Source organism: Cryptomeria japonica, chromosome 3 (assembly GCF_030272615.1).
Source record: "Cryptomeria japonica chromosome 3, Sugi_1.0, whole genome shotgun sequence".
Taxonomy (NCBI): domain Eukaryota; kingdom Viridiplantae; phylum Streptophyta; class Pinopsida; order Cupressales; family Cupressaceae; genus Cryptomeria; species Cryptomeria japonica.
This window is the reverse complement of record NC_081407.1, coordinates 455,830,863-455,857,912: the sequence shown is the minus strand read 5'-3', so window position 1 is coordinate 455,857,912 and position 27,050 is coordinate 455,830,863. Positions and strand designations below refer to the sequence as shown.

The window sequence follows — 27,050 nt, the reverse complement described above, 5'->3', positions numbered from 1 at the left end:
TTGACTATCTTCTGACACAAACACAGTTTTGACTTAGGATGGACTAGTTTCTGACACGGACAAAGATTTGACTTAGGATGGACTAGTTTCTGACACGGACAGAGATTTGACTTAGGATGGACTAGTTTCTGACACGGACAGAGTTTTGACTCACTGAGTTGTTTTTGGTCTTCACTGATTTTTGGTATTTCAGTTTTTTTGTTTCAGGGATGAAAAACACAGAAAACAAGTAGTATTTATAGTGACTCCAATCACAGCATGCAAACCCTAAGGAATTTGGTGAGGAAAGAAAACCTTTGCTTGTAGACTCAGGTACACACCCAATAGCTAATCAGAATACGGTCGTTGAGTCTCACACAATGGATTCTCAACTCCGTATTATCTGACTCCAAATGCTAATGGGGGCACGAAATGACAAGTATCTTGGGAGAGTTATTATCTCTCTTGCACAAAGATTATCCCCCTTTCGGAGATGAACCGGGTAGCTTCTAATTTTAAATTGGATTTAGTCAGGGATCCGTTCAGCGCGTCGAGGTATAAACTCAATTAAGAGGTCTCCCAGCCTTGAAAACCAAGGTTTAATATACCCGAAGGTACAGAGGAGAGCTATCCCCGAGCACTGCCATTGACTTGATTTTCATCAAATCATGTTTATTTTATAGTGGGTTGGATTACTTGGCGTCTAGCCGTTCCCACTTAGGTCGTTCCCCTCACACCGACCGTAACGGCTTTAAGAGTTTTTCAACCCCTCGGGAGGGCAGGCCTGCTAAAGATGTACAAATCTCAAACAAAGAAAAAGCTTCAAGGGTCTGGATTTTTGATTGCCTAGAAAAAGACAAGAGCATACTCTCCTACCTCTCAGAATTTTCTAAAAAGCACAAAAGACAGATTTGTTCTTTAACCAGATAGCAAGTTAGGTTCCTAAAAAATGAATTTAAAGAATACACGATGTTTAGTTGATTCTCCTTAAGCAACCTGCAAAGACAACAAATCAGTAGTCATATTGTCTTTGTGCGACAAGCAATATTCTTCGACAAGCGTTCTGCAAAAACTAGTTAGGCTATGAAAAACTCTGAGACAGACAGATAAACAGTCAAGGTTAGTCGTCAGAAATGAAAAATATGAAATTTTGCCTCTTTTACCAGAAAATACAAAATCGTACGACAGAGTCTCGACTCATACGAGACAAGAAACAATAAAGTATGAGACCAAATTGCTGATGATTTTGGCTCATACAGAAGATGATTACTACTCGTACGACAAAGTGTATGCTCGTACGACTGGAGTGTCTACTCGTACGATAATATGTTTGTAATTCGTGCGACACCTACAATTTGTCGTTTTAGCGTAAGAATTGTCGTACGAGATGTACGGACGAAAAACCGAAAAAATTGAAACCTGGAAAATAAGAAAAAAATAAAGCAGTTAGTCTTGGAGGCCAAAAAAAAAAATGTAGCCTTCGGACCCCACGGTGGGTGCCAGAAATGTGTGTGTGAAAAAGTGAACCTGTAGCTGCAAGCACAACACTTCAATTAAGTCATTATATGCATGGTTAGTAATCAATAAGCAATAAGAAATAAACCATAGCAAAGTGACTAATTGCCTTTTGAAAGATGCGAGTATAAGATTGCTCTCAGATTTTTATAAGCAATACCAGTGACTAGACTACACCAAGACGAAGGATTTGATCTATATGATATTAAGCTATATGGATGCAAGATGGATGAGTAATTCAAGCAAATTCAAGCAACAATGCATGCAAGCAATAATGAATGTAAAATGGATGCAAGTAATCTAAAAAAGCACAATGATTTCAATGACTCCAAAGCGAAATTAGCGCGATAATAATTTCCAAGCGTGTTCTCAAAAATCTCTGGGGTGAATTGGAATGAGAGCTGAAGACTGAATTTATAGAGAATTACAAAAAGCTCAATTTAGGATTAATTGAAAAATAATTGAGAAATCAGGTTGAGTTAACCTTAAGATAGATTCCAATTATAAGTTTAATTGAAATGCATTCAAATTAGAAGTCCAAGTCGCATTGGAAAATAATAATAAATTAATTCCATGCACATCTGATAAAAATAGATAATTCTTCAATTTAATCAAGAAAAGAGTTTTCTTCATGCAACTGAACTTCTTTTTCTGAAAAGCTTTGAGTTCCAATTTTAGAGAATAATTCAACAATTCAATTAAATTGTTTTTCTGATTTCAAGTTCTAAATTTAGAAAAAGAAATAATATCTCAAGTTTGATTTCTCTCTCTCTTCAATTCTTTTTTTGTTTTGACTTTTGTTTTGTTTCAATTCAACTCTTTGTAATAAATTAGTCCTTTCGCATGATTGAATGGCAAATTTATTAATTAATTAAATATGCAAAGATATTTAATAAATTAAAATGGGATAATTGATCAAAATGATTATTCTTGAAATAATTCAATTAATTAAATAAATATTTAATTAATATTGAGTGGTTGATTTGCCATGTGATTTTTGATAATTGAGGAATTAATAATGTGCTCAAGATTGATTTAATTGCCTTTGGATAGGACCTTGGTGATGTTGTCGAGATTAGGGGCCCATGGTTTAGATGACCAATTTTAGGGTATTACAAAAATTGCTCCGGAACCAAGAAACAGACATTGCGGAAGGAATAACTCTCCGGAAAAAAATCCAAATGAACTAAAAATCTGGGATAATGCACAAGAACAAGCCTGAAAACCAAAAAATCTGATCTGCAACGAAAAAGAACCAGCTACTGAAACACACCGAAAGAAACACAGAAAACTGCTACCAGAACTGAACAAGAACAAAACTAAGGAAATATTTTTGGTTGATGGAAGATTGCTCAGAGATCGGGGATGCTCCTGCATCACGAGGATGACAGGTTGACAGAGTTGGTAGGATTCTGACTTGGAGCTGACAAAACTATCCAGGTGGACAAAAAGACAAAAGTGGTGGTACACGACCTTTGATAGTGTGGAGGAAGGCACCATTTGTTGCGATGAATTGTACAAGGTGCGATTTTTTATATTACACATTTGTTTTGTACATTCAAATGGTCCAGATTCTAGTCTTGTGAAGGTTGTCATTGACAAGTTTCAACTATATGAACAAAGACAATCTTATAAAGTTATAAATAAAGTGTGCTTTACTTTTGTATAATATTTTAGCATTTGATTATGAGAGAGAAAGTCAAAATGACTCTTCACATTCTTTGTATATGTCTTAGATGAATTTTGGAGGGAGCTTATGTATACTTGTGAAAACCTCATTATTAAAGGTTCATTCTTTTTTTGGACTCATCTTTGGACTCTATTGTTCAAATTTTTTTTACATGGTTATGATTTATAATGAAATCAAATATTTGCACTAATGGTGTTATGTTTTCATCGTGTCCCCTTTTTATACTAATTCATTCTAACATTCACATAGGCTCTTGAACAAACTAGCCAAAGCGCTCTCCAATTGAGAGATTTTGATAAGCCTTTGTATTATTTGATTATGATTTTATAAAGACTCTTAAGACTAGCAACCTTTCAAGTAGGGGAACAACCTTTGTCATTCCATCATATAGATTTTGTCACTTATAGGTATGTTGGTGAGTTAAAACTTGCATTAATAGGTGCATTACTTTATATGAATCGATATTCTGTGAGTGTTTAAATATCTACTTTACATACATGTTTGTGAGTGCTACATACTTTGAGATACATGATCATTTTAAGATTCACATTCACCTCAAAATGGGAAAAATTGTAATGGTCAAATTTACGTACCCGTGCCATTTCTCATTTAGTTTTTTGTCTATTTTGAGGTACTTTCTTAATACACATACACAATTCCAAATATTTTGATATTGAGTAAAGTTGGACCCATTATTGTAGCCTCTTTATCCATTTCACATACATGTATCCCTGCATAATTAGTTCTACCCTAATTATTTACCCTCTCTCTCCTATACACTCATCTTATCTTCTTTTTTACCATATCTATCTATGAACCCACCTCCATTTGACCATTTATCATGTGTATATAATTGTTATTACAATCTAGGACAAGTTTGTAGACATGGGGATAACCTCACGACTACAAACTTGTCCCATTCCAATTTAAAAATTAAAATTCAATTTTGGTTAATTAGCCCCCTTTATGCTTTTACCTTGAGCCAAGCAAACACACTTTTGGACAATTTGATGTTATGTGCTAGCATTTAAAGTCATTTAATATCTTTATCCAAGAAATTTTAGAAGCATTTAAAATTCCATACATTCTAGATAGTGCTAGAATAACCAATAGCAACACTTAGTGCAATAAAAATAAGATTTTATATCTCAAGCACTTTCTTGTTTTCAATATTATTCAATTTTCAAGAGAGTGATCAAGCCACAATGCCCTTATGGCTTTATCGTACAACAACTAACATTATTTATTAATGCCACTAGTTTTTGAACATTTAGAAAAGAGAGCAAAAGACTATATCAAGTGAGGTTGCAAGATATAACCATGCAAGCTACCATGATGAATCCAAGGTGCATGTACTAAATCCATGATTATGAATCTATCATAGACTGACAAACTTGTCTTCTAACAATTACAATATCAAAGATTTTTTCCCTAAATCTGACAATAATTACATGTCAAATCCTTATCTATTTGGCATTATTCTTCAATTATTGATCTGAGCATCATTATCCACCTCATTTAATTCCAAATTATCTCTATCTAATTTCTTGTTCTCAATAATAATAATAACAATAGCATAATATATTTAATTAGTCTGAATTAATTATGCTTATTCAATTATATATATTTAATTAGACTAGTTTAAACTGTAAATTAATTTCAATTTTCCTTTTCCAAGTCTTATCACCATAATCTCATATGTTCAATAGAACATCATCTAAATGAATTAGGCATTGTAACTATTCACATAAAATTAAGTTGAACAATCAATTATTAATTTGAATCAAATTTGCTCAAAAAATATTAATGTTTAAATGTATTGTTAATCAATTTGTTTTTGTTGGGATAAACTTAAAATAAAATGCATGTTTCATTTTATTTTTTTTATGTTATAATTGCAATTTTTGGGTTAATTCTTTTTTAATCTTAATTTTATATTATTTTGTATGAATGTTTTCAAGATTTATCCTTACCACATGCTCTTGGTTAATTTAGCACCCCAGCTTAACTCTTTTGTTTTTATGAATACTTGCTCCACAAAAAAATATAGAGAGACATGAGGTCACCCCTTAAAGTCACATAGTGCCTAGAAAGAAAGATAACATAAATAACAATCAAAACCTTTAACCTCTACCCAAACTATTTCCAAAACATAAATTTTTAGTTCCTTTGTGAAGATACAATATGCACCTATGAAATAGATCTGATTCATTTTCACAACCTTAAAATTTTCATTTCCTTTCTCATTGTGGCACCATAAATTTTCAATTCCTTTCTCATTGTGGCACCATGAATTTTCAATTCCTTACCTGTGGCACCATAAATTTTCAATTCCTTTCCCAAGATCCAATATGCACCTATAAATTAGAACTAGTTCATTTTCACAACCATAACTTTGACCCTTAAAATTTAAAATTTAAAATTTAAAGATCTCAATCCACCCTTTTATCTAATAATAATTTAATAACTCTTACATCAAAACTTTTCAAATTATGTCTCTATCAAGTTATTTTAAATATTTGTAATCCACTCAAAAAATTAAAAAAAAAAAAAAAAAAAAAAAAAAAAAAAAAAAAAAAAAAAAAAAAAAATCTTTTCTAATTGAAAAACTCTTAAATCATTCTTACTTTTATCAATAAACCACACTACATTAACATTCTTTGATTATTTCACTTCTTTGTCAAATGCATTTTCCAAACCTTAATTGTATACTAAATCTGTGCTATGATTTTTTCTAGATTCTAAAGTTACCTTCATTAATTACATACCTTATTTTATTACTATATATCATTGAATGAAATCAGACCTTATTTTATTACTATATATCATTAAATGAAATCAGTAAAAAGCTCTATAAATCTTTATCAGGATACCCAATCTTCATTAAAAACATAAACATTAAAATAAATATTTATTTATTCATATATAAGATTTAGGAATCATAGATTCATTTCCACAAATTAAATCATATCTATATATTGATTCATAATAAACAGTTAAATTCTCATATTAACATATTCACCCCACATCTTATTAAAATTTGAACTATCAATAATTTATGTATCCTCAGAACACACATTTTCACAAATTAAAATCAAATCCATATAGATTCATTATAAACAGCTAAATTCTCATATCACACAAATTCACCCATCTTATTAAAATTTGAACTATCAATAATTTCTGTATCCTCAGAGCACACATTTATTATGGCATATCATTTATTTTTATTTCCCTATCTAAGAATTCTATCAGCTCATATTTCTTTGTTTTTATTTCCCTATTTTACAACTCTATCATCTAATATTCAGAACATTTTGATTCTTTGAAATCAGTCCATCATTCATACATTATACCACGCTTCACATAAAAGCAACTAAAAGAATCTCCATTACTCATTTTAATAGCAACACATATTCCTTTTAGTATTTGAGATGAAAATGAGAAACACCTGTTAATTATGATATCATTTAATGGAGATTCTGAACATTGCAGACTGCATTTTTGGAGTAAACGCTCTTATCTAATTTTAATCCAACTTAATATAAATTTGACAGTCAATCATACCTGTCGGGTATATTTTCCCTGGATGCATGATATACAGGATAAATATAATTCTATTTTCAGCTGCACAGAATCTAGAGTTTCTGAAATTTTCATTAAATTTTTTACTGAACGCATATTGTAGAGCGCTAATCCTTAACAAGTTTTAAGTCTGCACAATATCTAGACTTTCTGAAATTTCTTCCTAAAATTTTCATTATTTTCTTCCTGAACGCATACTGTAGAGAGTAAATATTATCCTTTAAAATTTTCAGTCTGCACAAAATCTAGACTTCATGAAATTTTCCTTGATTTTACCTTGAATGCATACTCCAGAAATTCTCAGTCCGCACAAAATCTAGACTTTATGAAATTTTCAGTCTGCACAAAATCTAGACTTTATGAAATTTTCATCAATTTTCATCAATTATTTTCCTGAATGCATATTGTATAGTAAATATAATCCTTTACAAATTTTCATTCTGCACAAAATCTAGAATTCGGAAATTTTTGATTACATTTTGGGGTAAAAATGCATACTACAGCCATTGAGCCATCAAATTTATCCCTGATTTGGTCCATCGTTACGAAGGCAACAAAATACAGAAGGTTAACAGGAGAACATATCGAATCTCACAAGTAACCTCCCTAAGGATAAGAAACCAGTTGCTCATTCCCAAATTTCAAAAGATTGCATTCGGGGACGGCGAGAGCAATACAAGAAAGCCACCTCTTAGATGGAGGATTCCTTGACCTGTAACCATGAAACCATAAACCTAAATTGCAATTTATCACCCATCCTTGTTTGCAGTAATACAGAGAAGTTCCTTGCAAACGGATAAAAAATAAAAGATACAAAGAAAACGAAGAGTTAGGGTCAATTTTTAAAAAATTAGGGAAGCCAGGCTATCATCCATCCTGCTTCTCAACAGTACCAAATCGCCCTATATTTTCACAATCTTTACAAAAACTGCGTCGACAAGCTGGAGAATTTGAATTCCGAGCGCAAAGAACACAAACCCCCACGGCAGGCAACGCTTCACATGGTTTCGGTGACGTTCGCCTCCTTAAGCCGCTCCAGCTCATTCATGCTAGGCGGAGTTAGGGCCTGCACAGCCATATTTCCACAATTAGCATACTCTCATGTTCCGAAACCCTAACAGTCAGCACACAAAAATAACATCCATCCAAATCGAGCCGAAATAAAAAGCACAAACAGAAAAAAATGATGTACCATATACACAAACGGATCAGATCTCCCTCCGCTCCCGAACCGCCGAACCCTGTGATTTTTCAATAGCCTGCAAAATACACAAAAGCAGGCACAAACCCTAAGAAAACAGTTCAAAAGACACAGACTTTTCTTTCAAGATGCTTGCTTACATCCGCAGCGCCTTGCTGGTGTCAGGATTGTCCCCAAACATTTCACGGATGCGCTTCTCAGAACCAGAAGTCGATTCCAGAAGAAACATCTGAATCGCCGTGCACCGCAGCTCTATGCGCGTCCCCACACTATCTTTCTTCTTCATTCTCTCAGAAGCTCGCTCCTCCTTCCTTCCTTCACTGCCCATTTTCTCCTCCTCCACCTCTTCGCCTTCCTCCTCCGCCTTGCCCTAGACAGACGCTTTCTTTTTTGCTACCTTATTCTTTACTTCTTTCCGTCTTTCTCTCTATATATATTATTATTATTACATTCTCGCTAATCCATATGTTTTCTAAGACTTTTTTTTCCTCCGGGTAAAACAATGGCGGGAGGCCGAGAAAAAAGCGGGCTCACATGGACGCTTTTTTTTTTTCTGTTACTTACCTCCCACGAGACCAACTGACGGCAAAATTTTATTTCCGGCGTGTATTTGAAAAGTAATGTCCAGCATTACATCTACTGTAAATTTTACACGTGGCCTGGTTGGTGGATTTGAAGATTTTTCCAAGACCCTTTAGGAGGTCCTTGAGGAGGTGGGGTTTTTTTTTCAAGAGAATGTATGGTTTTTTTATTTTTAAAGAAGTCCGTAAGTATATTTGTTTCTAGTGAATTTCTTTTTTAATATTGTGATTTGAATTAAGAGTCGCATAGGTGCTTGCAACAAGGTCTTATGTTCAATTAAATATCTTCATATCTCGCAACTCAGTTGAAGGAAGAAGCAAGAGACTAGTGCTGCCTTAAGTTTTATGAAAAAGAAGTTCAATTCCTTTGAGTATTTGCAGTTGTCTCCGCCAAGAAGACAAAGGAAAGTTGTAAAGAGAACTCCTCTGTCAGTCTTCACCTCTCGAAAGAGGAGCAAGAAGACGGGGGAGGCCTGCAAAGAAGCAAATCAATAGACATTCTGCCTCACTAAGTTGCAGAACCACGGTTCCAGCTATAATATTATCTGCAACATCTCTTTTTGCAGCAAGTACTTATGTACATGTAGTCCCTGTAATCACAATACCAGTTCAAGCTACCCTAATGGCAAGACCGTTTGCATTTGTGCCTTTATATCAAGGCAGCCCATAAACCTTACCGTGTATGATGATGTTCCTCTTGCAGCCTTGAAAAGCTTGCCGAATTTTACTGGAGAAGGTCAAACTACTGCTTTCAAGCACACTAGAGATGTGGCTACTCTTTGCAATGTTCATCATGTTACTGCAGAGAATGTAGCTCTCAGATTACTTGCAACATTGTTGAAAGGGAAAGCTCTACACTGGTTCAGAAGCTTGGCAGTGGGTTCAATTGAAACATGGGACCAACTTGGAGATGCACTAAGTTTTTTGAAGACAAGTTAGATCATTTGTCTCTCGTCGAGTAGCTGACTACTATTAAAAGAGCTCCTCAGGAGCAGATGACTGATTTTAATACTCGTTTTCAAAAAACATGGCATAGAATTCCTATCACAGTAAGGCCTTTTGCAGACCATGTTTTTCTTTATTATTTGAAGAGTCTAAATAGTGATATTTCAGTAATGATACAATCTATGGGAGGTACCTCGCTTCCCCAAGCTTTTAGTATTGTTGTCAGGGCAGAAAATAGTCTTATATAGGTAGGAAAGATAGCCCCTAGGCCACCTATGCCCATTTTTCCAGACATTCAACCTAATATGCCTCTACAAATGCCAACTCTTGCCCCTTTTCACGTTGTTCCAACACTACCAACTACTACCAATCATGAAGCATCTGTTGTAGGTCCTTCTCAAGAGTTGTAGGAGATTAAGAGCAGTCACCAAAGAATTGAGAGCTTCCTGCAAACTTTGGGGAATGATCTGGTGAATATAAAGAAGCAATAGTTTCAGAATAGGCAACCCTACCAGCAGAATCAAAACCAAGGAGGAAGCCAGCCCTATCAAAATCAAGGTCAACAATACCAAGGGAATAGGCAACCTTACCAAGGCAATTTCCAAGGTGCTAGACCAAACTTAAATCAAAGGCCTTTTCAAACTTATAATCCAGCACCTCTTAATGCGGTTAGAGATCTGGTGCCTACTCAAAACAACCTTGTAGTTGATTATGAGTGGTGCTATCCTTGCAACTAGCCTCATAATCAGGCTACCTGTTCAAATGGGGTCATCAACCAAGCATTGATGGTTCAAAATGCTTCTAGTTAATAGCCTAGTGTACCAGGTGATGGAGCTAAACAACAACAAGATTTACCCCCAGCTGATGTTGCTTTCTTAAACTAGCAAGGCGAGAAATATTGTGGAGTGAGTAGAGATGATTCCCCAATTGCAACAAATAGAAGAGCTTAGAAGAGAGCTTTAGAGATTGAACAATCAACAACAAATAAAGGCAAAGAAGTTGCAACTGTAGGACCATTTGTTTCCCAAACCCCTCATATTCAACAAAAGAGACATCAAAGTAATGTCAAGGAGCAGCCGCAATTGCAAGCAGACCTTGTTGTTGTTAAGACCCATCAAAAGGTAACTCTTGTTTTACCTTTTAATATTGTAGAAAATATGAAAAAAAAATGAATATTACAATGAGTATGTGGGAGTATTTAGATATTTTGGGTCAGGCTGACTTGTTGCAATCAACTTTATCAAAAAGAGAGTTACCCAACAATACAGTGAATGACCCTCCCAAGACTGTCCTTACAAATGCATCTCAGGACAACATCAAACCATTAGGAAAGGATGTTAACCCCCCCCTCCCTAGTTTTATGTATCTTTGATTATAGGGGATAAGCTAGTTCATAATTGTATGGTTGATAGTGGAGCCACAAGTTCAGTCATGCCTAAAAAGATAGCAGACCAGTTAGGATTGGAATATCAACCACTTGAAAAGGGAGTAGTGCAGCTTGATGGTTCAACTATCTGTACAATAGGTGTTATCAAGGGTGCATGCCTTACCCTTCATGCTTGCCCTAAATTTTCCATTTCCCAAGATATCTTTGTCATTGATCTCCCTCCTTATTTTGCCTTGTGTCTATCAAGAGATTTTATTGCCAAAATAGGAGGTTATTTGTTATCAGACTGATCGCACATGTTTTTCAGAACCAGATATGGAACAAAGGTGATAATTAAGTCTGAATTGCTTGCAAAAGGATCACATTGAGCCATATGTACCTAGTGCTATTAATGTCAATTGTGTTGTGTTTAATCACGATGAGCATACTGCAGTCCAAGAGCCAGATACCCAAACCAATGACATTCCTGACATCCTGTTGGATGAATGGGTGGCATAAAATGCTCATGACAGTCGGGATAATAGCATTGAGGAGGCTAGTTTGGGGGTATATATGCTTCATGAACCTGATTCAATAATGCCAAATCTTGTAAAGGAAGTAGGAGAGTGGTCTAATCAGCAGAATGAGGTATGGAAAATGTACTTTGATGGATCCAGAAGCAAGAATGGAGCTGGTGGGGGTTCAATGTTGGTTTCCCCATAGGGTGATAAGTATTATTCAGCTTTACGTTTTTCTTTTTCTTGTACTAATAACATTATTGAGTATGAAGGTTTAATTCAAGGCTTGGAATGGGCAAGAAAAAGAGGAATTGATTGCCTTCAGGTGTTTGGTGACAGTGAGCTGATTGTAAATCAGGTGAGAGGTCTTCATGTTACAAAGAATGATGTGTTGAAGTCCTATAAGCATAGGGTGTGGTATATAATAGAGGAGTTTGAAGCTTTCAATTTGATTTCCATACCAAGAAAAAAAAATAAGCATGCTAATAGATTAGCTGTTGTGGGTGCTCAATTTGATATCCCTAATGAGATGAATAAAGAAAAGGTACAACAACGTGTAAAGGTTGTTGTTAGACCCTCAATTCCTGATAATAATACTAACTGGCAAGTTTTCGATAGTGATTAGAAAATTCTAAGTTTCTTGTTGGAAGAAGATGTTTTTGCAGTTACAAATCAGGAGAAGCTCAAGAAACATTATAATGAGCTGAGCATTCAGCTGAAGAATAATAAGTTTCCCAAGGGATTGGTCACCCTGGAATCCATCATTAACACTGATGATTACCTTAAAAAGAATAAAACTAGCATGTTGGTCAAGGAGAAACATTATGAGGAGCTTGAGATTTTTAAAGGTAAGCACCAGTAGAGTGCAGAGCAAGTGAAATGCAGAGCACCAGTAGAGTGCAAAGCAAGTGTAAAAAGTGGTCAACACAAAGAGCTTCAATTGGATCTGATTAAGCTAAGAGTAGGTATTAAAGCATATCATTCTCTTTGTTGTTGTCTAATAACTACAATAGTAAAATCCCTTAACCGGGTGGACTTTAACAAGTCCCTTTGTAAAATCCCTTAACTCGGTGACATCTTAATTGATGATCCTAAGTCCTTTAACAAGGCTACCTCTAACAGGTTAAAGGTTCTAATAGGCCTTGAAGAAAATCCCTTAACCGGGTGGCACCTGACAGTATCTTTGTAATCTCCTAACAAGGATGGCTCCTCACTGGGTGTACTCCAGAAGAGTGTAGATTTTGTAAGTTTCTACTCACACCGTGGTTTTCTTCCATTTGGGTTTCCACGTGATAAACCTTGGTGTTCATGTGTGATTGATTTTATCACGTTTCTTATTAATGCTTCTTATACTGATAAGTGTTAAGTTTGAGTAGAAACTTTCATTAAGGATAAATCTACTAGAACCGGTACAGTGTTGATTTGCCCCTCCCCTCTTAGCATCGGTTGGGATTAACAATTGGTATCAGAGCTTACATCCATAGATTTAGAAAAGCTTAATAGCTTAAGGAAAGATCCAAGATGATACGAAAGGAAGGCCCCAAGTTCTCTAAGGAGAATTACACATTATGGTGTGGTAGAATGAGGCTCTACCTAAGAACCCTAGGAGATCAATATTGGAATCATGTGAGCATAGAGTACAACGAACCTACAGGGGTTCTCATTGCAGATAAGATCAAAGAGAAGCAAGATAAAATCAAAACTATGGAGGTGATTGCTAGTACTCTATCTGATAACGAGTATGCTGAGATTCATGATCTGAAAACAATCTATGAGATGTGGACTAAGCTGAAGACTATTTATGGAGGAGATCCTCATGTACAAAAGGCTAAGGTGGATAGTTGGAGAGGCAAATTTGATGAGATGAGGATGTGAGAAGGAGAGAATATAGAACAATACAACAAAAGAATAAAGGATGTGGTAAATTCCATAAAAAATGTTGGAGGAAAACCTGAGGAAGATGATGTGGTCATCAAAATCTTGAGAACCTTGATACCACAATATGCCATAAGGGTTTTTGCAATTCAGGAACTCAAATCATTGGGAACAATTAATGTTACACTTGACTCACTGATAAGTAAGTTGACTTCCTTTGAACTGAGCAACTATGATAACAGTATGCCAAAGATTGATGCAGCCTTCAAATCTTCCATGACACTTGCACCAACAATGAGAAGAAAAGAAACTGGAAGTAGTTCTACTACAAGAACCAATCATTCTCATGAATGTGACAACTTGTTATCTGAAAAACAGGAACAAGATGAGCTTGAAGCTCTAATAGCAAGAAGGTTGCCAAGAGGAAAAGGAAAGTACAGAGGTAAACTACCCCTGAAATGTTTCTCTTGCAATAAAATAGGTCATATTGCATCCAGATGTCCTAACAATGATAGGAAGGATAACTTTAGAAGATATAAAGAGAAGAACAAGAAGGAGTGCTATCTTGCAGAAGGAGTTACCGATGAAGAATCAGAAGCATATGATGGAGAAGGGATTGCATTTGTAGTGGTAAAGGAAGATAGCAAAGAGGAAAGTGATATGGCACTGATTTCCAGTTCAAACTGGTGTGGAGACTGGGTAATTGATAGTGGTTGCACTCACCACATGACTCATGACAGGAATAAATTCCTCAGCATGGAGGACTGTGATGGAGGATTGGTGAGATTCGGCAATGATGCTCCCTGTGCGGTAAAAGGTAAGGGATCTATAGCACTACATGATAAAACCAATTGTGAAGATGTTTACTGGGTAGAAGTGCTAAACTATAGTTTGTTAAGTGTTGCACAACTTAACAATAAGGGTTACCGATTGGAGTTTAATGAAGGAATATGCAAAATAAGTGATAAATCAGGATGTCTGATTGCCACCGGTAAACAAACTAGAAGTAATATGTTCTACCTAGACACCACTATAGGAAGTTGCCTAATGGAAATTTGGTTGTGGCACAAAAGATTGTGTCATGTTAATTATGATAGCATAGCAAAGGTTAGTAAAATGAAGTCTGTCAGAGGTATGCTTGACATTATGAAACCCGAGAATGCTATGTGCAAAGAATGTCAACTAGGAAAGTTGACCGGATCTAGTTTCAACAACAAATCTTATTGATCTGAAAATGTGTTGGACTTAGTGCATACAAATTTGTGTGGTCCTATGAGGACTAAGAGTTTCTATGGGGACCGGTACTTCATGTTGTTTGTAGATGATTTTTCAAGAATGATGTGAGTTGTATTCTTGAAAACAAAATCTAAAGCCTTTCTGATGTTTAAGGTCTTCAAGGCTTGAGTGGAGAGAGGAACTGGTAAGAGTCTGAAATGTTTGAGGTCAGATAGAGGAGGAGAGTTCACCTCTCAAGAGTTCATAAACTACTATGAAGAACATGGGATTATGAGGCAAATGTCTGCACCCATAACACCTCAGCAAAATGGGGTTGCTGAAAGAAGAAACATAACTCTAATTGATTGTGCAAGGACTCTAATAATTTAGAAGGATATTCCACATGTCTTCTAGAGAGAAGCAGTGAGTACTATTGTGTATACCTTGAACTAGATATAGGTGAAGAAGGGGATAAATAAGACTCCCTATGAATTATGGTGTGGATACTCACCCAATGTGAGTTACTTCAAGGTATTTGGAAGCAGGTGCTACATCAAGAGGGATGAGTACTCTAGAAAGTTCGATCCTAAGAGTGATGAAGGAATCTTCTTAAGTTACTCCACAAATAGTAAAGCATATTGGTGTTTGAACAAACGGACCGGTAAGATTGTGGAGAGTGCAAATGTCAAAGTAGATGAGTTATTTGAGAAAAACAAACAAGATAGCAAGAGTGAACCAAAGGACTGTCAAGGATTCGATTACACTGTACCGGTCGAACCTGCTGCAGAGAATCCTAGTGTAGCTACAAATGAGGAAGCATGTGAAGTAGAACCTACACAACCGATAGAAGAGGCTCCAAGAAATGAACCGATACCACCAAGGTATGTCATAAACAATCATTAAACTGACAATATTATTGGTAACAAGAATGTAAGAGTATTGACTAGAAGAAAAGCAAGGGAGAGTACCTATCTGCTCTCTAAAATTGAGCCCAAAATAGCAAAGGAGGCTCTAAAAGATGAAGACTGGATCAAAGCTATGGAGGAAGAGCTAGAGCAAATTGAGAAAAATGAAACTTGGACCCTTATGCACAGACCGAAGAACAAAAATGTGATAGGCACCAAGTGGGTGTCTAGAAACAAAATGGATGAAACCGGTCAAGTAGTAAGAAATAAAACAAGGTTAGTCTGCAAAGGGTATGCACAAGAAGAAGGTTTTGATTATGAAGAGACCTTTGCACTGGTGGCTAGACTAGGAGGGGTCAAACTCTTGCTTGCTTGTGCTTCTTACAAGAAGTTAAAGGTCTACCAAATGGATGTCAAATTGGCATTCTTGAATGGTGTTCTAGAGGAAGAAGTGTACATTGAGCAACCCGAAGGATGTGCTTCAAAAGATGAAAGAGATATGGTATGTAAGTTGAAGAAGGCTCTGTATGGGATAAAACAAGCACCGAGAGCTTGGTATGAGAGATTGTACTTATACTTGATAAGTATAGGGTTCATGAGAACCTGTGACAACAGTAACTTATATTTGAAGAATGGAAAAGAAGGAAAACATCTAATTGCAGAGATTTTTGTAGATGACATCATCTTTGGAGGAGATGATGAAATGAGCAAAGGTTTTGCAGAAGAAATGAAGAAAGAATTTGAAATGTCCATATGATCGATGAAATAAAATTCTTCATTGGTCTGCAAGTATCTCAACTAAAGAATGGTATATTCATTAGCTAGACCAAACATATAAGGGAAATATTGAAGACCTTTGGAATGGAAGATTCCAAACCAGTTGGAACTCTGATGATTACAGGTTGCAAGCTTTCCAAAGATGATGAGGCTAATGAAGTGAGTGAGACACTATATCGATCAATGATTGGTAAGTTGCAGTGTGCAGTGCACAGTAGACCGGATATAGCACAAGCAGTTGCCTTGGTTGCTAGATTTGCTTCAAATCTAAAAGAGACTTATATGGTGGCGGTTAAGAGGATATTCAGATACCTTAAGGGGACTGATGAGTATGGTCTCTAGTATCCACATAAGGGAAATTTCAAATTAAGTGTCTTCACCGATGCAGATTGGGCAGGAAACATTGATGACACAAAGAGCACTAGTGGATGTGCCTTCTTTCTTAGAGATAGGATTGTGTCATGGACAAACAAGAAATAAAACTATATCTCTCAATCCATAGCTGAGGCAGAGTATGTGTCTGTTGCAATCAATTGTACATAGGTAGTATGAATTAAGAAGATCCTGGAAGGTATCCAAGAAAAGGTGACTGAACCTGCGGTGATACACTATGACAATACAAGTGCCATCAATATATCAAAAGGGGGAGTGAAGTCAGATGTAACATGAAGGAAGATGAAGTTAGATGTGACATGAATGGAAACCAGTGAAAAGGGGGAGTAAGATCTTTACTTAAGATCTTTACTCAAGATCAAACAGAGCAACTGATCAGTATAGCAGAAGCAGAAGTGACTGGTTGCTAAAAGAGAAGTTTGAAGTATTGCCATCAATACCAAAGGGGGAGACTATTGGCATAACTGATGGTGTTTCCACAACTGGTTCATAAGTGAGTATTGTCATTGATGACTAACACTTACCGGTGAATAAGGCCAAGCTCATAGGCAAGGAAGTGTGGTAAACCTCAATGGTTTACTCATGGTTGCAAATAGTATGGAGGATTTAGTGCTTCCCAAATATGTATTATTGACACACTTAAGCAGTGTGTTGGTCGAAGACTAATCGTTTGAAGGATAAACAAAGTAGCTGACTGGTCAATCAAGCAACCGATAGGTGTTGAGATCAGTTTCTTAAACTGACAGTTGAAATGATGATGCAGTCACAGGAGGTGACTTAGATTGCAATTTAGTAGTCATATGCATGACTGAAACACTCTGGATAGATAGGTGATCAATCTGAGTGATGATCAGTGACCGGTGGCAAAAGATGAAGAATTACACTGGTGAACTGGTGATACAGGTTGAAGGATGATATCCACTGAGAATCTTGGAGCAGTGACTGATAAGGTGGATGCGATGACCAAAGGTGAGTCAGTCAGGATGAGATATCATCAAACAAACTGCTAGTGAAGTCTACAATAGTTAGCAATTAGTTAAGGCAAGATTTGTGTGGATTTTACGGTTCGCATTAAACATGTAGAACACGACCCAGATTTTGCTAAAATTATGAGTTGCGGTGGCAGATAAGGATGAGTTGTTGGCCAGAATGATGGAGAGCACATAGAGAAAGTACGGGAAGATTTGGGAAGATTTGAATTTCAAATCTACCGAGTGTTAGGTGTAAAATCATTTAGGAAGCAACACGTATGTGTTGGCAAAATATGGTATTAAAGTTTTTGGCAAAAACCAAAAAGTTTGATCATAAAATTGCGAAGTGCAATTTTGAAGAGAGATGATCCAACAAGGTGAGAAGAGTGTAAAACTGCTAAGCGAATAGCAGAGTGGTGAAGAGAGTGTGCATAGCTTGGATTGTGTGAAGAGTAGAGAAAGAATGCAAAGCACCAGTAGAGTGTGGAGCAAGTGAAATGCAGAGCACCAGTAGAGTGTAGAGCAAGTGAAATGTAGAGCACCAATAGAGTGGAGAGCAAGTGAAATGCAAAGCACCAATAGAGTGCAGAGCAAGTGAAATGTAGAGCACCAGTAGAGTGCAAAGCAAGTGTAATTGGTGGTCAAAACAAAGAGCTTCAATTGGATCTGATTAAGCTAAGAGTAGCTATTATAGCAGATCATTCTCTTTGTTGTTTTCTAATAACTACAATAGTAAAATCCATTAACCGGGTGGACTTTAACAATTCCCTTTGTAAAATCCCTTAACTGAGTGACATCTTAATTGATGATCCTAAGTCCTTTAACAAGGCTACCTCTAACAAGGTAAAGGTTCTAACAGGCCTTGAAGAAAATCCCTTCACCGGGTGGCACCTGACAGTGTCTTTGTAATCTCCTAACAAGGATGGCTCCTCACTGGGCGTACTCTAGAAGAGTGCATATTTTGTGAGTTTCTACTCACACCGTGGTTTTCTCCCATTTGGGTTTCCAGGTGATAAACCTTGGTGTTCATGTGTGATTGATTTTATCATGTTTCTTATTAATTCTTCTTATACTGATAAGTGTTAAGTTTGAGTAGAAACTTTGATTAAGGTTAAATCTACTAGAACCGGTATAGTGTTGATCCACCCCTCCCCTCTCAGCACCGGTTGGGATTAACAATTCATATCAGAGCTTACGTCCCTAGATTCAAAATACCTTAACAACTTAAGGAAATATCCAAGATGATAGGAAAGGAAGGCCCCAAGTTCTCTAAGGAGAATTACACATTATGGTGTGGTAGAATGAATCTCTACCTAAGAACCCTAGGAGATCAATATTGGAATAATGTGAGCATAGAGTACAATGAACCAATAGGGGTTCTCATTGCAGATCGGATCAAAGAGAAGCAAGATAACATCACAACTATGGAGGTGATTGCTAGTAATCTATCTGATAACGAGTATGCTGAGATTCAAGATCTGAAAAATAGCCTATGAGATGTGGAATAAGTTGAAGACTATTTATGGAGGAGATCCTCATGTACAAAAGGCTAAGGTGGACAGTTGGAGAGGCAAATTTGATGAGATGAGGATGCAAGAAGGAGAGAATATAGAACAATACAACAAAAGAATAAAGGATGTGGTGAATTCCATCAAAAATGCCAGAGGAAAACTTGAGGAAGATGATGTGGTCAGCAAAATATTGAGAACCTTTCTACCACGATATGCCATAAGGGTTTCTGCAATTCAGGAACTTAGATCGATGGGAATAGTTAATGTTACACTTGATTCCCTGATCGGTAAGTTGACTGCCTTTGAACTGAGCAACTATGATAATAGTATGCCGAAGATTGATGCTGCATTCAAATCTTCCATGACACTTGCACCAACAATGAGAAGAAAAGAAACCAGAAGTAGTTCTACTACAAGAACAGGTCATTCTCATGAATGTGACAACTTGTTATCTGAAGAAAAGGAACATGATGAGCTTGAATTTGTAATAGCAAGAAGGTTGCCAAGAGGAAAAGGAAAATACAAAGGTAAACTACTCTTGAAGTGTTTCTCTTGCAATAAAATAGGTCATATTGTATCCAGATATCTTGACAATGATAGGAAGGATAACTTTAGAAGATACAAAGAGAAGAACAAGGAGTGCTATCTTGCAAAAACAGGAGGTACCGATGAAGAATCAAAAGGATCTGATGGAGAAGGGATTGCATTTGTAGTGGTAAAGGAAGAAAGCTCAGAGGAAAGTGATATGGTATGATTTCCAGTTCAAACCGGTGTGGAGACTGGGTAATTGACAGTGGTTGCACTCACCACATGATTGGTGACAGGAACAAATTCCTCAGCATGGAGGACTGTGATGGAGGATTGGTGAGATTTGACAATGATGCTCCTTGTGCGGTAAAAGGTAAGGGATCTATAGCACTAAATGATAAAACCAATTGTGAAGATGTTTACTGGGTAGAAGTGCTAAACTATAGTTTATTAAGTGCTGCACAACTTAACAATAAGGGTTACCGGTTGGAGTTCAATGAAGGAATATGCAAAATAAGTGATAAATCAGGATGTCTGATTGCCACCGGTAAACAAACTAGAAGTAATATGTTCTACCTAGACACCACTATAGGAAGTTGCCTAATAAAAAGCTGGTTGTGGCACAAAAGATTGTGTCATGTTAATTTTGATAGCATAGCAAAGGTTAGTAAAATGAAGTCTGTCAGAGGTATGTCTGACATTATGAAACCTGAGAATGCTATGTGCAAAGAATGTCAACTAGGAAAGTTGACCGGATCTAGTTTCAACAACAAATCTTATTGATTTGAAAATGTGTTGGACTTAGTGCATACAAATTTGTGTGGTCCTATGAGGACTAAGAGTTTCTATGGGGACCGGTACTTCATGTTGTTTGTAGATGATTTTTCAAGAATGATGTGGGCTGTATTCTTAAAAACAAAATCTAAAGCCTTTCTGATGTTTAAGGTCTTCAAGGCTTGAGTGGAGAGAGGAACCGGTAAGAGTCTGAAATGTTTGAGATTGGAAAGAGGAGGAAAGTTCACCTCTCAAGAGTTCATAAACTACTCTAAAGAACATAGGATTATGAACCAGATGTCTGCACCCATAACACCTCAGCAAAATGGGGTTGCTGAAAGAAGAAACATAACTCTAATTGATTGTGCGAGGACTCTAATGATTCAGAAGGATATTCCACATGTCTTCTAGAGAAAAGCGGTGAGTACTATTGTGTATACCTTGAACCAGATACAGGTGAAGAAGGGGATAAATAAGACTCCCTATGAATTATGGTGTGGATACTCATCCAATGTGATTTACTTCATGGTATCTGTAAGAAGGTGCTACATCAAGAGGGATGAGTACTTTGGAAAGTTCGATCCTAAAAGTGATGAAGGAATCTTCTTATGTTACTCCACAAAAAGTAAGGCATACCGATGTTTGAACAAACAGATCGATAAGATTGTGGAGAGTGCAAATGTTAGAGTACATGAGTTATTTGAGAAAAATGAACAATATAGAAAGATTGGACCAAAGGATTATCAAGGATTCGATTACACTGTACCGGTCGTACCTGCTGTAGAGAATCCTTATGTAGCTGTAAATGAGGAGGCATGTGAAGTAGAACCTACATAGCTAGTAGAAGAGGCTCTAAGAAATGAACCGGTACCACCAAGGTATGTCAGAAACAATCATTTAGCCGACAATATTAGTGGTGACAAGAATGCAGGAGTATTGAATAGAAGAAAAGCAAGGGAGAGTACTTGTCTACTCTTTAGAATTGAGCCCAAAATAGCAAAGGAAGCTCTAAAAGATGAAGAATGGATCAAAGCTATGGAGGAAGAGCTGGAGCAGATTGAGAAAAATGAAACTTGGATCCTTGTGCCTAGACTGGAGAACAAAAATGTGATAGGCAGCAAGAGGGTGTTTAGAAATAAATGATGAAACCGATCAAGTAGTAAGAAAAAAAGCAAGGTTAGTCTGCAAAGGGTATGCACAGGAAGAAGGTTTGGATTATGGAGAGACCTTTGCACCGGTGGCCATATTGGAAGGGGTCAAAATCTTTCTTGCTTATGCTGCTTACAGGAAGTTCAAGGTCTACCAAATGGATGTCAAATCGACATTCTTGAATGGTTTTCTGGAGGAAGAAGTGTACATTCAGCAACCAGAAGGGTTTGCTTTAGAAGATGAAAGAGATATGGTATGTAAGCTGAAGAAGGCTCAGTATGCACTAAAACAAGAACCAAGAGATTGGTATAAGAGACTGCACTCATACTTGATAAGTATAGGGTTCATGAGAACCAGTGACAACAATAACTTGTATTTGAAGAATGGAAAAGAAGGAAAACATTTGATTGCAGAGATTTTTGTAGATGACATCATCTTTGGAGGAGATGATAAAATGAGCACAGGTTTTGCAGAATAAATGAAGATTTTTTTTAAATGTCCATGATCGATGAAATAAAATTCTTCATTAGTCTACAAGTATCTCAACTAAAGAATGGTATATTCATTAGCTAGACCAAACATATAAGGGAAATATTGAAGACCTTTGGAATGGAAGATTCCAAACCAATTGGAACTCTGATGATTATAGGTTGCAATCTTTCCAAAGATGATGAGGCTAATGAAGTGAATAAGACATTATACTGATGCATGATCGTTAAGTTGCAGTATGCAACACACAGTAGATCAGATATAACACAAGCAGTTGGCTTGGTTGCTAGATTTGCTTCAAATCTAAAAGAGACTTATATGGTGGCGGTTAAGAGGATATTCAAATACCTTAAGGGGACTAATCAGTATGGTCTCTGGTATCCACATAAGGGAAATTTCAACTTAAGTGTCTTCACCGATGCAGATTGGGCAGGAAACATTGATGACACAAAGAGCACTGGTGGAGGTGCATTCTTTCTTGGAGATAGGATTGTGTCATAGACAAGCAAGAAACATAACCATATCTCTCAATCCATAGCTGAGGTGGAGTATGTGGCTGTTGCAATCAATTGTACACAGGTAATGTGGATTAAACAGATCTTTGAAGGTATCTAAGAAAAGGTGACTAAACCTATGGTGATACACTATGACAATACAAGTGCCATCAACATATCAAAAAACCCGATAATGCACTCCAAAACCAAGCATATTGCAATAAAATATCATTATCTTAGGGAATAGGTGCAAGACAAAGAAGTTAGACTGGAATATGTGCCAACTAAGGAATGGGTTGCATACATATTCACTAACTTGCTACCTAAGGATACTTTTGATTATCTCAGAGGTAAGATAGGAGTAATTCCCCTGCATGCTCTAAGGTGAGTGAAGATCGGAACAACATCAATCCGGTATTATTTTTCCCAACAATTATATGTATTTGGATTGATGATTATGGACTACTCTAGTTAGGGGGAGCAATCATTGCAGAATGTGAAATAGGATGTCTAGACTACACCTTTGGCATTGCTGTCAAAGGGGGAGTGAAGTCAGATGTAACATGAAGGAAGATGAAGTCAAACATGACATGAATGGAAGCCAGTGAAAAGGGGGAGTTAGATCTTTACTCAAGATAAAACTGAGTAGTTGATCGGTGCAACAAAAGCAGAAGTGACTGGTTGCTAAAAGAAAAGTTTGAAGTGTTGCCATCAATGCCAAAGGGGGAGACTATTGGCATAACTGATGGTGTTGGCACAACTGGTTCATCAGTGAGTATTTTCATTGATGACTAAAACTTACCAGTGAATAAGGTCAAGCTCATAGGCAAGGAAGTGTGGTAAACCTCAATGGTTTACTCATGGCTGCAAACAGTATGGAGGATTCAGTGCTTCCCAAATATGTATTATTGACACACTTAAACATTATTGACACACTTAAGTAGTGTGTTGGTCGAAGACTAATCGGTTGGAGGATAAATAGAGTAGCTGACTAGTCAGTCAAGCATCCGATAGGTGTTGAGATCAGTTTCTTAAACTGACAGTTGAAATGATTATGCAGTCACAAGAGGTGACTCAGATTGCAGTTTAGTAGTCTTATGCACGACCGAAACACTCTAGACAGATAGGTGATCAGTTTGATTGATGATCAGTGACTCGTGGAAAAAGATGAATAATTACATCGGTGAACTGGTGATACAGGTTGAAGGATGATATCCACCGAAAATCTTGGAGCAGTGACCGGTAAGTTGGATGCGATGACCAAAGGTGAGTCAGTCAGGATGAGATATCATAAAACAAACTGCTAGTGAAGTCTATAACAGTTAGCAATCAGTTAAGGCAAGATTTGTGTGAATTTTTCAGTTCACATTAAACAGGCAGAACATGACCTAGAAGTTGCTAAAATTATGAGTTGCGGTGGCAGGATAAGAATGAGTTGTTGGCGAGAATGATGGAGACCGCACAGAGAAAGTGCAGGAAGATTTGGGAAGATTTGAATTTCAAATCTATTGAGTGTTAGGTGTAAACTCATTTAGGAAGTAGCAAGTATGTGTTGGAAAAATATGGTATAAAGGTTTTTGGTGAAAACCAAAAACTTTGATCGTAAAATTGCTAAGTGCAATGTTGAAGAGAGGTGATCCAGCAAGGTGAGAAGAGTACAGAACTGCTAAGTGAATAGTAGAGTGGTGAAGAGAGTGTGCAGAGCTCAGATAGTGTGAAGAGTAGAGAAACAATGCAGAGCACCAGTAGAGTGCAAATCAAGTGAAATGCAGAGCACTAGTATAGTGCAAAGCAAGTGAAATGCAGAGCACCAGTAGAGTGCAGAGCAAGTGAAATGCAAACAACTAGTAGAGTGCAGAGCAAGTGAAATGCAGACAACCAGTAGAGTGCAAAGCAAGTATAACAAGTGGTCAAAACAAAGAGCTTCAATTGGATCTGATTAAGCTAAGAGTAGCTATTAGAGCAGATGATTCTCTTTGTTGTTTTCTAATAACTACAATAGTAAAATCCCTTAACTGGGTGGGCTTTAACAGGTCCCTTTGTACAATCCCTTAATTGGGCGACATCTTAATTGATGATCCTAAGTCCTTTAACAAGGCTACCTCTAACAGGGTAAAGGTTCTAACAGGCCTTGATGAAAATCCCTTAACTGGGTGGCACCTGACAGTGTCTTTGTAATCTCCTAACAAGGATGGCTCCTCATTGGGCATACTCTAGAAGAGTGCATATTTTGTAAGTTTCTACTCACACTGTGGTTTTCTCCCATTTGGGTTTCCATGTGATAAACCTTGGTGTTCATGTGTGATTGATTTTATATATGCATGTTTCTTATTAATGCTGCTTATACTGCTAAGTCTTAAGTTTGAGTAGAAACTTTGATTAAGGTAAAATCTGCTAGAACCGGTATAGTGTTGATTCACCCCTCCCCTCTCAGCACCAGTTGGGACTAACACTTACAACATGGTCTTTGTGTTCAATCAAATACCCTTCAATGATTTGTAGTGAATTGTAAGTGTTTACAACACAATATTGTGTTCAACAAAAAACCCTTCAATAATTTATAGTGAATTGTAGGTGCTTACAACACGGTCTTGTGTTCGATCAAATGCCCTTCAATAATTTATAGTGAATTATAGGTACTTACAACATGGTTTTTGCATTCAATCAAATGCCCTTCAATAATTTCTCATGAATTGTAGGTGCTTACAACATGGTCTTGCATTCAATCAAATGCCCTTTGATGATTTGTAGTGAATTGTAGGTTTTTACAACACAATCTTTTGTTTAAACAAATGCCTTTCAATGAGTTGTAGTGAATTGTAGGTGCTTACAACATGATCTTGTGTTCAATCAAATGTCCTTCAATAATTTGTAGTGAATTGTAAGTGCTCACAACATGGTCCTATGTTCAATTAAATACCCTTCAATGATTTGTAGTGGATTGTAGGCACTTACAACATGGTCTTTGCATTCAATCAAATGCCCTTCAATACTTTGTAGTGAATTTTAGGTGCTTACAACACGGTCTTGTGTTCAATCAAATGTCATTCAATGATTTGTAGTGAATTGTAGGTGCTTACAACACTGTCTTATGTTCAACAAAAAACCCTTCAATAATTTGTAGTGAATTGTAGGTGCTTACAACATGGTCTTTGTGTTCAATCAAATTCCCTTCAATGATTTGTAGTAAATTATAAGTGCTTACAACATAATCTTTGTGTTCAATCAAATGCCCTTTAATAATTTGTAGTGAATTGTAGGTTCTTACAACATGGTCTTGTGTTCAATCAAATGTCCTCCAATGATTTGTAGTAAATTGTAGGTGCTTACAATATAGTCTTGTGTTCAATCAAATGCCCTTCAATGATTTGTAGTGAATTGTAGGTGCTTACAACATGGTCTTGTGCTCAATCAAATTGATGAATACTAAGAGGGGGGTGAATTAGTATGCCAAAAATCTCTGCACTTAAACACTTTGCAAGACTAACAGTAAACCGGTAAAACAGTTTAGCAGACAAACCAGTTAACACACATGAAAACCAAATAGCTAATAATGCATTCACCCACAGAAGCAAAAACACCATAACACAAGAGATTTTGACATGGAAACCCAAATGGGAAAAACCATGGTGAGATGGAACTCACAAGTAACTATCTATACAATAAGAACCAGACTGGTTAAGGTCAAACCGATTAAGGTCTTACAATGTTATTTACCAGAACAGATCCTGTTAGGAATCTCAATCTCTGTTAGGAGATAAGTCCGATTAAAGACTACCTTGCTAGAGGATTTTAGATCCACAGATGTGAACCACCTTGTTAGAGGATTTACAAAAGGCTTTTGGGCCTACCCGGTTAAGGGCTACAGACTTGTCAAAGATGTGAGTAATCAACAAGTGTTTGATCTAGCTAATAGCATAGACTACTTGGTTAGATCCTTGATAGCTCGTTCCTAATGCATTCCAGCATTACTTCAGTCTTCTACACATTCATATTCTCTCCAACTCCTCAACCACCTTAAACCCTAGCAACAAAATAAACTTTCACTACAACCACATCAACAACCTAAAACCCTAGACATGATGTCCTTATAAAGGAATCTGGTTTCATGTCAGTCCAATAGGATTACATTACAATTTCCTAGGTTCAATGAACTTGGACATACTTGGTAACACGACACAAAAAGCACCGTTAAAGTGTCGGCACCATCAAACAATCGGTGGATGGTAACTCATCACATAGTATTACCGGTTCATACAATATACCGGTTGCCGGTTTGTCAAAAATGAAGACTGGTAAAAATGTGTTATGCTACTTTAATTCCTCATATCGCTTGGGATCCACGAACCGCTTGGGGTCAACATGCCACTTCAGACCGGGAAACACATTCTACAAAACACCAATAGTCTAAAGACTATAATACAACATTCCGGTTGGAACAAATACCGGTTGTGCTATAACTCATACATATAAAGGGGATCTCAATGCAAGTGTGTGTCCATCAATGACAATCACAACATAAACATAAAAAATGCCAACACAAATGCCCTTCAATGATTTGTAGTGAATTGTAGGTGCTTACAACATGG

At 36.7% G+C, this 27,050-nt stretch overlaps 1 protein-coding gene across 1 annotated transcript; it reads right to left on the bottom strand.

Moving 5' to 3' along the window:
* Window positions 1-7,221: 7,221 nt before the first annotated feature.
* LOC131059751 (uncharacterized) lies at window positions 7,222-8,457 on the bottom strand. Its single transcript, XM_057993112.2, has 3 exons — window positions 8,111-8,457; window positions 7,962-8,028; window positions 7,222-7,835 (listed from the first exon to the last, which is right to left on the bottom strand). Exons 1-3 carry the CDS (start codon window positions 8,296-8,298, stop codon window positions 7,767-7,769), a joined length of 324 nt encoding a protein of 107 aa, XP_057849095.1. The 5' UTR covers window positions 8,299-8,457; the 3' UTR covers window positions 7,222-7,766.
* Between the last annotated feature and the right edge of the window lie 18,593 nt (window positions 8,458-27,050).